General features: G+C 37.5%; 1 protein-coding gene across 1 annotated transcript in view; it reads right to left on the reverse strand.

Moving 5' to 3' along the window:
- Nucleotides 1-1,529: 1,529 nt before the first annotated feature.
- GPR149 (G protein-coupled receptor 149) overlaps nucleotides 1,530-12,692 on the reverse strand; it is a 68,812-nt gene continuing 57,649 nt past the window's right edge. Inside the window, exon 4 of the mRNA XM_065876906.1 lies at nucleotides 1,530-2,102. Coding sequence (XP_065732978.1) covers nucleotides 1,530-2,102 — 573 coding nt within the window. The remainder of the gene's footprint in view (nucleotides 2,103-12,692) is intronic.

A 12,692-nucleotide genomic window follows, 5' to 3' on the forward strand; every position in this document is an offset into this window, starting at 1 on the left:
AAACGTAAAATGTCAACTCAATAACCTTGGAAATAAACATTTAGGTAATACATTTAATATATGTTTACAGAAAGATCAGAATAAAGCAATTTGAGGAAAAATCACTTCCTAATTTTTTTTTTGAAATATACATCACTAATATTCCAACAAGGTGATATCTGCATTTTTGCAATGTAACATATTTTAAATTAATCTTGATATGTGTACCTCACAATCACTTAATAAAGTATATTGAATTGTTTCTTTGCTTGAGATACACATATCTTTGGGAAGGAAATGAAAAAGCACCTAAACTTAGAATAATATGTGAACTAAAATTTTCTGTGCTTCAAGAGTGGCGAAGAAGGTCTGCCATATCTGCCACTTTAGAAACAGATACTTTTGTTTGGACTTAGAGGATTTTCCCTCTGCTCTGCCCAGAAGTTTTTTAGTCTACTTGGGTGCACCTCACAGAACTTAATCTTACGGTTTTTTTCCCTAGTTTCTGTTCAAATAAACAAAAGAATTCTAGAAATGATAAGTATACATCTACAAACTTTTCCAATATGTTTAAGAGCTACTTCCAATTCTACTTCTAACATACAACATATCTGTTTGAAGAGCAGTCAACATACTGAAAAGGTGAAAGGAAAACTCTCATATTTAAGAGAGAAAGAAAAAAAATTCAGTAAACAATTTGTATTTTATAGAACTGAAGGGAACAACTATTTACAGACTAGGGACATGCATGTTTCAAAGTTGTAAGCTAATTTGCCGTTTTATACAGGAGTATATTTCCTAGACATCAGTGTAAAGCTAAAGCAGTAACTGTAATAATAAGCTTGGTTTGCTAGCCACATTTAGGAAGCCTCTTCAAATACAACTCAGAGTTTTGCTACATTTCTTCCATTCCCAAAATATTTTCCCACTTACTGTAAAGGCCAACTTTATGTGTAGAAACACATGCATGAGAACAGTATATTCATTGAGCTTATACAATTTTCTGTTTACTCTGAGGTTGACAAGCATAGGCGAAAACATTAGTAAACAAGACCAAGGTTTGATTTTGAAAAGGTTTTTAGAAATCAGATAAGAAACAGAATCTTATAATTGCCACAGTGTGTGCGATCTATAAGTAACACTTAAAAAGCACTCAAGTGTTTGCACTAGTTCCAGCTGTTTGCACTAAAAATAATTAACTATTAAGTCTGTAAAGCTTATGTAAACCAACAAATAAAAAAGGAAATCAGGGCTTCCCTGGTGGCACAGTGGTTGAGAGTCTGCCTGCTGATGCGGGGGACACGGGTTCGTGCCCCGGTCCGGGAAGATCCCACATGCCGCGGAGCGGCTGTGCCCGTGAGCCATGGCCGCTGGGCCTGCGCGTCCGGAGCCTGTGCTCCGCAATGGGAGAGGCCACAACAGTGAGAGGCCCACGTACCGCAAAGAAAAAAATAAATAAATAAGGAAATTAAGTAGCCTCAGAACAAAGGTGTTAGTTTAGTAGTTTGAAGTTGCAGAGCCATTCTTGCCTTTATTAGGCCAAATGATCACTAGTTATCCTTGCTTTCTTCTTCTCTTCTCCTATAAGCTTTATTTAACAACTGGATTTCCTCCTGGTAGCCATCCCTCTCTTGGCTCTGCCTTTTACTGTTCTGCCTGTGTGCTTCAACAGTGTCTGGAATGGAGATGTTGATATCACCATCAGGATTACTTGTGGGTATAAAGAGAGAATATGAGGCTGTTTCCCCTAAATCACATGAAACAAATCTGTTTTCTTTCCGTGAGTAGCGCAGGGAAGGAGATCTGATCTGTGTGGAGGACTGGCTGATGTTGCTAATAATTGACACCGTGTCCAAGGCCTCTTCATTATCACAAATTTCAAGAACCTCCAAATGTATTTTCACACTGGTGTCCGCAAATGTGGAGGGAGAATCTTCTGAGTTTGGTTCATGGCCAACACTTTTGGATCGATAGACTTCTATTTTCTTAGAGGCTGGGGTAATTTTTTGTCCTTCTGTGCTCACCTCATAGGTAGAAAGAGATAGGGTTTTCCCGGTTGGGGCTTGGAGAGACACGGTCCCCTGGAATGCACACAGGGGAATGGCCAGGGCACCACCGGAACGCTGGGGACAAAAACAAAATGGTTATTATTGAAACCTGGTGTCTGAGATTGGACCATTTAGTAATTCATTTTATTCATCAAAATGGTAAAGTTTTTCTATTTCAAACCCAATTCCATAGAAACCTTTTACAGATATGGGATTGAAATTCTGTCATCAAAGCTCTGTAGCTTAGTTTCTCCTAGGTCAAATACTACATTTAATTGAGGGCAGTCAGAAACCTATCTTTGATGATAAAGGGACATATTTCCACAGTTTAAGGTAAAATTTGTGTACTGTGGCCAGCAGGAGATGGGCAGAATATGGGCATAAAATCGAATGCATATTTACACTCTGGAATTGTTTTTATATTTTTGTAACATGTTCAGTTACATTAAAAAGCTTTCATATAGGTTGAAAGAAATGCAGAATGTGTTATCAAAATGCACTTTTTTTCCCCTGTTTAGTATGCCAGAGAGAGTGACACCTGTGAAACTATGGTTCAAATTAAATACAAAGAATATTTCGACTGTAGGTTTGAGCACACAGAAGATGAACCAAATGTCACCAGAACTGTGTGGTACAGTGTACTTACTTTTCCACAGAGAGATCACAGTCATTAAAGTAAACCCAGTAATAGAGAATGCCCTCACATCCCTGCAAAACTTTTATATTATATTTAGAAGTATTAAAATTTTGTTTTTAAATTGTACTCACCACTGAGGACTGCTTAAGAAATGAAGACTAATTCTTATGATAGTCTGTACTTTATATTGTTGATTCATGCCTTCATACTTTCAGCTGACTCTTTTGGATTACATGTTAGTTTCAGAAGAAGACAGTAATATGCCAACCTTAGAGCAGTGGTACTAAAAGCTAGATCCCCAGACCAGCATTATCTGCATCACCTGGTAATGTATGAGAAATGCGATGTTTGAGTCCTATCCCAGGCCTACCGAATTAGAAACGCTAGGGGTGGGGTTCAGCAGCCTGTATTTTAACAAGCCTTCTAGGTGATTCTGTTGTGTGGTGAGATTCAAGATGCATTGCTGTAACTAAAGAAATGCTGAAGCCCAGAAAGAGAAGGTGAGGGGAGGGGTGGTTAACAGACACTTCTTATACGTGTGCCCACCATCTGTAAAGCCTGGAATTACTCACTGGATTGGCTTAAATGTGTCTTTCCACCAGGGGAATAGGCGTGAGGGCTCTTAATGTTTTGCCAATTTAGGATGATCACCCTTCCCAGTTTGCCTGTGACCGTCCCAGCACTGAAATTCCTGCATCCCAGGAAGCCTCTCAGTCCCAGGGAAACCAGGACGGTTGGTCACCCTATTTTCCATGGGCATTTTGTATCTGGACCTAAGAGTAGCTAGAGAAAGCCTAGGACCAGGGTCCCACATTAAAGAACAGTTTGTATTCTCATCTACTTAGGGGAATTTTTTTTTTTTTTTTGCGGTTCGCGGGCCTCTCACTGTTGTGGCCTCTCCCGTTGCGGAGCACAGGCTCCGGACGCGCAGGCTCAGCGGCCATGGCTCACGGGCCCAGTCACTCCGCGGCATGTGGGATCCTCCCGGACCGGGGCACGAACACGCGTCCCCTGCATCGGCAGGCGGACTCCCAACCACTGCGCCACCAGGGAAGCCCGTAAGATCAATTTTTAAAAATACAGGTTTCCCTTGCTATCTGAAAGTAGACTGTTCTGGTGAAAATTTACATAAGCTGAAATGGCATAAAGTGAAGAAGCAATTACCCTAGGACACATCTTGCCAATAGATGCACAAAATTAATTGAGATAAAGCACAGATGCTCATAGACACAGTTCAAAGCTATGGCGGCTTGATGCCGAGATGCTGAGTGTATTTTCCAGAGAAGGAGCTGAGTGCTGCGATTCTCACAGCTCTGGGTGTGCGCTGCTTCTATAAAGGCTTGTTGCAAAACAAAAACTGAATGTTATTTTCACTTTTTGCCTTTCTTATTTAAAGCAAAAATCCTCTTTGGATTTCTTTCAGTTAGTGAAGACTGGTTCTAATGTAGGTCTTTCGTAAAAGCGAAGTGGAATAAAAGTGAATTTTCGAAAAGCAGGGGATACCTGTATTATTGTTTAAAATTTATCTATTTTTATTTTAACAGCCCTATATAATACCTGATGATAGTCACAAGTGCATCAGAAGGTCATATTGGAACATATTCTTTTTTTTTTTTTTTTTTTTTTTTTGCGGTACACGGGCCTCTCACTGTTGTGGCCTCTCCCGTTGCAGAGCACAGGCTCCGGACACGCAAGCTCAGCGGCCATGGCTCATGGGCCCAGCCGCTCTGCGGCATGTGGGATCTTCCCGACCGGGGCATGAACCCGCGTCCCCTGCATCGGCAGGCGGACTCTCAACCACTGCGCCACCAGGGAAGCCTGGAACATATTCTTTTTTGAAAATAAAATAGGATATTGAGGGACTGAATTGTATGTGAAAGTTTATTGCATGATAAAAAATGGTAGATTCAGAGAACATAAAACTACTCATTTCGTAGTCTCTGCTTTCTTTCCATTTAAAAGCCTATGAATTAGCATATGCTGTCAGGAATAGTGCCAATCCATTATTGCTGTATTCCTGAGTGTAGGTGGCTGGGAGCTTTTTTATTTGAAAATGAAAAGCGGTTTTCAAAACCTCAGGAATGCTTCAGGAGGAGAGATCATGCCATGGAAACACATTAGCACAAATAATCTGCTGTGATAATTGATTCAGACTAACTGACCTTGAGCATAATGAACTTTTTGTTTCTTCACTATAAGCCTCTAAGTGAAATCAGGGTGAAATTATAATATAAAAGAGTTGCTCCAAAATATCTCTCCTAACAGGTGAAGTTTCTGTTGATTATCTGAATCATTCAATTTATGAAAGATGTATTACAGCATGTAGGATCATAGGACTCACCAGAGACCATTTTATAAAGGGAGAACTGACAGCCAGAGAGGTGAAACTACCTGCCCAGGGTCACACAGGTAATAGTAGGAGGACTGGCACCAGGACTCAGGTGTCTTAACTCCCAGTTAAATGCTCTTCCCACTGCACTATGTTGTTAGTTTGAAAGAAATCTGCTTTAGCCAGGGATGGTGGATCATGGGTTTTCTGTCCAGGAAGCTAGAATTCTATCACTAACTCATGAATAATCCAAGTGACTGACGATTTTAATCTAAATTAAAATCATATAGATGATCTTTATGTGATTTAGGTGACTTTCAGGCATCAAAAAGTACAGACATTGAGACACCACAGCAGTGACAGGCCCGCGTACTGCAAAAAAAAAAAAAAAAAAAAAGAAAAGGGTTTCTATACTTGACTGTAAAAGTCCATAAAACTTTATAAACAAACATTTTGTAAATAGAATCTATGCTACAGTAAAAGAATTAACACAATTATAAGAAAAAAAAAAAAAAAACGGAATTCCCTGGTGGTCAAGTGGTTAGGACTCGGTGCTTTCACTGCTGTGGGCCCAGGCTCAATCCCTGGTTGGGGAACTAAGATCCTGCAAGCCACTCGGTGCAGCCAAAAAACCAACCAACCAAACAAACAAAACAAAACAAAAACCCCAGCACAATTATTTACATGCAATACTGACATATTTGGCACTTACTGAAAATATATGTACAAAACACTTGGCTGAAAAAGAAATTTAAAATTAGAAAACTCAGAGCATTACTATAACGCACTTTGCAAATATCTCACAAGCACTTATGGCACAGCGGGTGAAGAGCACCAGGCTCCCTGGTAATATTTAGGTAACTTTAATGTGCTTCCACAAGATTGTTGTAAAACTACCCGAACGTTGTCAAGAATAAAGTCAAATGCCATATTCCAAACTGAAAAACAGAAAAAAAGAAGATGGTTTCTAAATAGGGTCCTAAAAGATAACTTCAGTTGGCGGAAAAGTAGGAAAAATGTAATCCAGGATGAGGGAACAGTAAGAACAAAGGCAATTGGAATTTTGGGGAAATGACATAGTAGAGGGAAATGAGACTGACAACACAGTTTGGGCCCAGGGCCAAGAGCCCTGTCCACCAGGATAACAAGTTCTGATTGTATCCCATAGGCAAGCAGGAACCACCTATTTTTGTTTATCAAAAGGAAGGAAATTAAGATATATGGAAGGTCTACTATGTACAGGCGCTTCATCTTGGCACTTTACATGTGAAATCTAATTTAATATAATACTCCATAAGGAAGGTAAAATTATTTTCATTTTATACATAAATAAATTGAGGTGTGGAGAGGTTAATTAACTTGCTTAGGTTACATAGGAAGTTAAGTTTTGATTTGTGATATATACTCATCTCAGATTCCATGTGCTTTCTGCTATGCCTCTTCTGGTCTAACATGATAATTGGGTAGCCTGTGAAATACAGATTGGGAAAGATGAGTGTGGTGGTAGGGAGACCAATTAGATAGTTTTAAAAATCATTGTGTACAAAAGAAAAGGGAATCTGAACTTCAGTACTGGTAGTAGAAACACATATGTGGGATGGACTATAAGGAAATTGCATAGGCAAAACTCTTGAGATTGCAGAGGGTCCTGGTGAAATACGGCTATGGAGTCATGTATACCTGTCTTTGAACTTGGTCGAGTCACTGTCTTTGTAATCCTTACCTCTCTAAGCCTCAGTTGTTTCATTTGCAAAATATGAAGAATAAATGAGTTAATGAATGTAAAATGATTAGTTGAGTGCCTCACACAAAGTAAGTGCTCCATAACTATTAGCTATTTTAGGGAGGTAAGAGACAGGAAACCACGATGTTTTTGAGATTCTGTTGCTAGTGTCTAGTACTAGTAGTTGAGATAAGGAGCTTAGGAGGATGTTGATAATTTAATGCTACTTTAACAATCTTCATCTCCTAGTCATTTTGTAATGATTTAAAATTTTGCCCTGATAATAAAACTAAACAGAGATAATCCAAAAAAGAAAACTACAGAGAGCTATAACTCAATATAAATGCAAACATTCTTAACAAATATTAGCAAGTGGCATTAAGCAGTCAATAAAAAGAATTAAACTTCATGATTAAGTGGGGTTTATTCCAAATGCAAGGCTAGTTTCCATATTCCGGAATAGGTTGATGTGACCTACCATATTAATAGGCTAAAGAAGAAAAATCACATGATTATATGAATTGATGCAGAAAAACTATTTGACAAAATTCAACATCCATTCATGATAAAAGAAAAGTAAGATCAAGAGGAAGTTCCTTTCCTTGATAAAGAGTATCTGTAAAAACCCTATAGCCAATGTTACACTTAATGGTAAGAGACTCCTTTCTCTTAAGAGCAGGGATAAGGCAAGGATGTCAGTTCCTACCACTTCTGCTCAACATAGTGCTGGAAGTTCCAGCCAGTGCAATAAGTCAAGAAAAGGAAGAACTAAAACTGTCAGTACTTAGATCACTTAGATCACTTAGATTGGTTTAAGCAGAAAACCCCAAGGAATCTACAAAAACTCCTAGAACTAATAAATGAGCTAATCAAGGTCGCCTGCAAGTTAAACATACAAAGTCATTTCTATTTCTGTATACTAGCAAATGAATGTATGGATGTGAAAATTGGTAATTACAGTACTATTTACAATTGCTCAAAAAAGTGAAATACATGTTAGTCTAACAAAACCTATGTAGAACTTACATGCTGGAAACTACATGACTCATGAAAGAAATCAAAGAAGTTCTAAATAACAGGAGAGACATAACATGTACATGGACTGAAAGACTCATTATAGTAAAAATGTCAGTTTTCCTCAAATAGATATATAGATTTAATGCACTTCCCAATAAAATTCCATCAAGATTTTTTTTGCAGATACAGACATGTTTATTCTAAAATTAATATGAAAAGACAAATGAACAGAATTGTGAAGTTATTTTGAAAAAAATGAATATAGTGGGAGTAATCAATCTACCTAACTTCAATATAGCTACAAAAACCAAGACTGTGTTATTGGTGGAGGGATATACACATAGGTCAATGGAATAGAATAGAGAACCGGGAAGTAGTAGACCCATACAAATATGCCCAACTGCTTTTTGACAAAGGTACAAAACCAATTCAATAGGCTTTTCAGCAAATGATGCAGGAGCAATTGACATCCATAGGCAAAAAAATTAACCTAGAACTAAGTTTCATACTTTATTCAAAAATTGACTCAAAATGGATCACAGACTTAAATGTAAGATGTAAAACTATAAAAATTTTAATAAAAACATAGGTGAAAATCTTTGAGACCTAAGGCTAGACAAAGAGTTCTTAGACTTGGTACCAAAAGCGTGATTCATAATAGGAAAATTAATAAATTAGACTTCATCAAAATGAAAAACTTTTGCTCTGTGCAAATGCAGATTTTGATTCAGTGGGTCTGTGGTGGTCTGAGATTCTGCACTTGATAAAATCGCTCAGATGATGCTGAGGCTGCTGGTCCATGGACCACACATTAAGTAACAAAGGACATACAATCTGTAAGGCTCCTTACAGTTCTAAAATTACATGATTTCACAGGTGAATAGATTTTGTTATTTTATAGTGTTAGCAGTTTAGAAAAGTAGAGAGAATTCAGTATCAGTTGACAGAATAATAGAAAGCCCCTCCAAAGCTAATTTATAGATGAATAGGATGGGAAACAAACTCATATCTTTTCACATGCTTTTAATATATTCTAATACTTTATTCAAATTACACATATTTCAAATGATGAGCCATCCTGATGAAAAATGATCAAGTTTCAGCATGAATCTTCATTTTACATTGATCTTACAACCAAAACATAAGCTTCTGAAATGAATATATCATTGCATTTAAATTGCTCTATTTTTTATTTATGGAAATTGGTATTCTCATATTTTCAATTCATACTTTTGGGCTTTATCTGAGGCCATGAGCACAATCAGCACAGGCTATAAGAAATCCTATGGGAATTTTTTTTTAAACTTATTTATTTTTTGCTGTGTTGGGTCTTCATTGTGCGGGCTTTTGCAGTGAGCGGGGGTTACTCTTTGTTGCGGTGCGCTGGCTTCTCATTGCAGTGGCTTCTCTTGTTGCGGAGCATGGGCTCTAGGCACGTGGGCTTCAGTAGTTGTGGCACCAGGCTCAGCAGTTGTGGCTCATGGGCTTAGTTGCTCCGGGGCATGTGGGATCTTCCTGGACCAGGGCTTGAACCTGTGTCCCCTACATTGGCAGGCGGATTCTTAACCGCTGCGCCACCAGGAAGTCCCCTGTGGGAATTTTGAATTTAAGTGTGTAAAATTGGAGCTCTTGGGATTATTGGATAGGTTTTCTAGTCTCTGATCTAATAGAAACTAAATCTCTTGTAACTCTAACAATGACATTTCAGTTTAGATCTGATATATATCCAAATTTATTTCCATGTGAAATAAATGGAAATAAAGAATAAATAAATTTCTTCTTTATTTCCAGAAGAAACCAATTCCTTATGTTTTTCTAACAAGAGAATAAACTGTAACTTGAAAGAAAGCATACATTGTTTCTATTTGGAATATACAATTTTATCAGGAATAAACGAATCCTAAGAAGTGAAATAGTTTTTCTCACCTAGATGATAAACACCAATTCAATTGGGTGTTGTATCAGTTAGGGATACCCTACTAAAAACTGTTGCACAAATATTTTTTCTCATACTTCATGAAACTGAATTAGCTCAGGAATGAATGTATATTTTCATTTGTAAGACAGTTTCAAAGGATAAATACAGTGTTTTTGGTAAGATTACTATACTTCAGAAAAGGTGTTAAAATTCATGTTGATGGTATTTATAAAAGTACAGAAGACAAAATGTTTTTATTAGACAGCATAATATAAGAAAAAGATAAAATCAAAAGAACACAAATCTATGGAGATAGTAGTTTAGGGGTATCCTGGGACAGGTGATGGTGATGGATTAAGAGTAAATGGGTAGGGACTTCCCTGGTGGCCCAGTGGTTAAGACTCCGCAGTCCCAATGCAGGGGGCCGGGGTTCGATCCCTGGTTGGGGAACTGGATCCTGCATGCCACAACTAAAAGATCCCACACACGGCAACAAAGATCCCGCCTGCCACAACTAAGACCTGGCACAGCCAAATAAATAAAAATTTTAAAATAATTTTAAAAAGTAATAAATGGGCACATGGGATCTAATTGGTGTGATGAAAATGTTCTAAAACAGATTTACTAGAAATCATTGAATTGTACACTTGAAATGAGAGAATTATATAATATGTAAAATGTTCCTCAATAAAGTTTTGTTTTAAAGAACATTTGACTGATACTCAGGAGACCCTGAAATACAGCACTTGTTCTGCCACTAAATAAATAGCCGTGTGACCCTAGACAAGTAGTGTATTCACTCTAGACCTTTATTTCATTATGTATATAAAGAGGGGGTCAGGCAGATGACCTGCAAAGTATCTCTCATTTCTTCCATTTCAATATTCTTTGACTCTATTTTGGCAAAGTTAGCCTCAAAGAAAGCACTTTGTTCCTTGAAAAATATCTAAGCAGGGATGCTCTTCTGAAAGAAATTGAAATATAAAAATTTCCTTTAAAAACTTGCTCCCAAAATTATGGATCCAAGCCCCTTCAAAGACCCCTCCCCTTTTTTACCAATAGGACATTGTTGCTGATGGAACATTTTTTATGTTTTCAAAATATATTAAACCTAAGCCACCATGCATTCTGTACAATGAAAATGTCTGTGGTGGGAAAATAAAATGGCAAGAAAGAAAGTGAAGAAGATTATAAACCACTGTTTAGAAAGAAACCTGTAAGGAGAGTTTCATGATGCTTATATAGTTCTAATTTAAAGCTTCAATCATAGGAAATATTTATTGAACACTAGATATAGTTAAAAGACCATGTAGAACCCTGCATATATGAGTATATATGGGGTTTGTGTACGTGTGTATTATATATGTGTGTATAATAATTTATAGCTAACTTTTTCCTGATGATAAAAATAATACATTACTGTAAATTTTTACAATTACAATAATATCTGAAGAATATGGACCAAACAGTCCTTAGGTTATAGCAAATTAAGGATGACTTCTATGTGACTATAGTTTTAAGAATTTTAATCCTTTTGAAAAAAGAATCATTCAACTCTATACAGCCTATGTGGATAGCATGAGTTATTTAAATTAATGGGATTTTCTCCTAACTTTTTGCAAAATTTTTTTTTTGCAAAACAGTGGCGAAATTCTCTGGAAACCTTTTTTATACTTCTTGTCTAGAAAATCATTTGATAAATCTAATATTTCTACCTTAAAAAAAGACAGTACATGCCATCAGACTCCATTCTCCAGAATTCCCTTCCTTGTATGCTTCCAGGTTAGAATTGACCAAGACAGGGCTTGCTTAATATTTGGAAGGTAGGAACAAGGTAGTGGTCATAACCACCTGGAACTATTTTCACAGGCAGGTATAGAGACAGAAGAAGAGATACGTGGCAGGTGCCACCATGTCATCTCACTCTCCTGCCCCACATCTAGCTTTGCTTACTGACTCCTGGCAGTGTTGACCAGCAGTGGCTCAGATCCACCCTTAGGTGCTTGGCTATGGATCCACAGAGGTTGTGGTTTATTTGCAGGCAACAGTTTTTCATAGACCTCTACACAGATTCCCCCTTCGTGTTCCTACTTTGGGTCTAGACATATGTGGCTTCTTAAATTGACTAATTGGTAACTCCACATCTGGCCCTCCAACTTCTCTTCCAGACTCTTCTCTTCCCTAGATTTACCACAGTTCTAAATAAGTCTCTTACCCCATAACATAGTGCTTTTGCTCCCCTGACTAAACCTTAGCTGACCAAAATCCTATTCAATGGAAGAGAAGGCCCAACCTTAAGAGTAAAAAAATGAGATTATTTTTAATTAACTCAAAAACCCAACTATGCTTATGGATGAAGGTGTTGGAATGTAGTCCAATCACAGAATCTCTCTCATCCAGTAATAACATGAAGAAAAATAACAGCCACGGGTTCAAGCAACAATGAAATAAAGGGCTCAGCCTCATGTACAGTAGTGGCTACAAAAAGAAACAAAGGAGTCACCCACTTCCAAGAGCAGTTGTACAGAAAGAAGATGACTTAATATCCTGATAACTCCGGCTATAAATTTTATTTTGGCAAGAAGTGGTTTGAAAAGTGGTTCTCAAAATGAGGGGGTCTGTATAGTCAAAACTATTTTCATAATGATACGAAAGCTTTATTTGCCATTTTCACTGTGTTGGCATGTTCACTGCTGGTGCAAAAGCAATGATAGGTAAAACTGCTGGCACTGTAACATGTTTCATGGCAGTCAACACCAAATCTACTAGTAGGCATTGTATCTTCCACCACTGTACACGCATGTGCATGCACGCACACACACACACACACACACACACACACACACACTCCAATTTCACTTAAGAATGTAATTGATGAAGGTGAGTAGTATTATTATCCCCATTTTAAAGATGAGTTAACTGAGTTGCAGAGATGTTAAGTGTCTTTTTCAAGGTCAAACACATATTAAGTGATAGAAATGAGATTCCAATTTGGGCAGTATTGTTCCAGAAAAAAACATCATTTATTTTAATCAATTATT

Source organism: Phocoena phocoena, chromosome 4 (assembly GCF_963924675.1).
Source record: "Phocoena phocoena chromosome 4, mPhoPho1.1, whole genome shotgun sequence".
Taxonomy (NCBI): domain Eukaryota; kingdom Metazoa; phylum Chordata; class Mammalia; order Artiodactyla; family Phocoenidae; genus Phocoena; species Phocoena phocoena.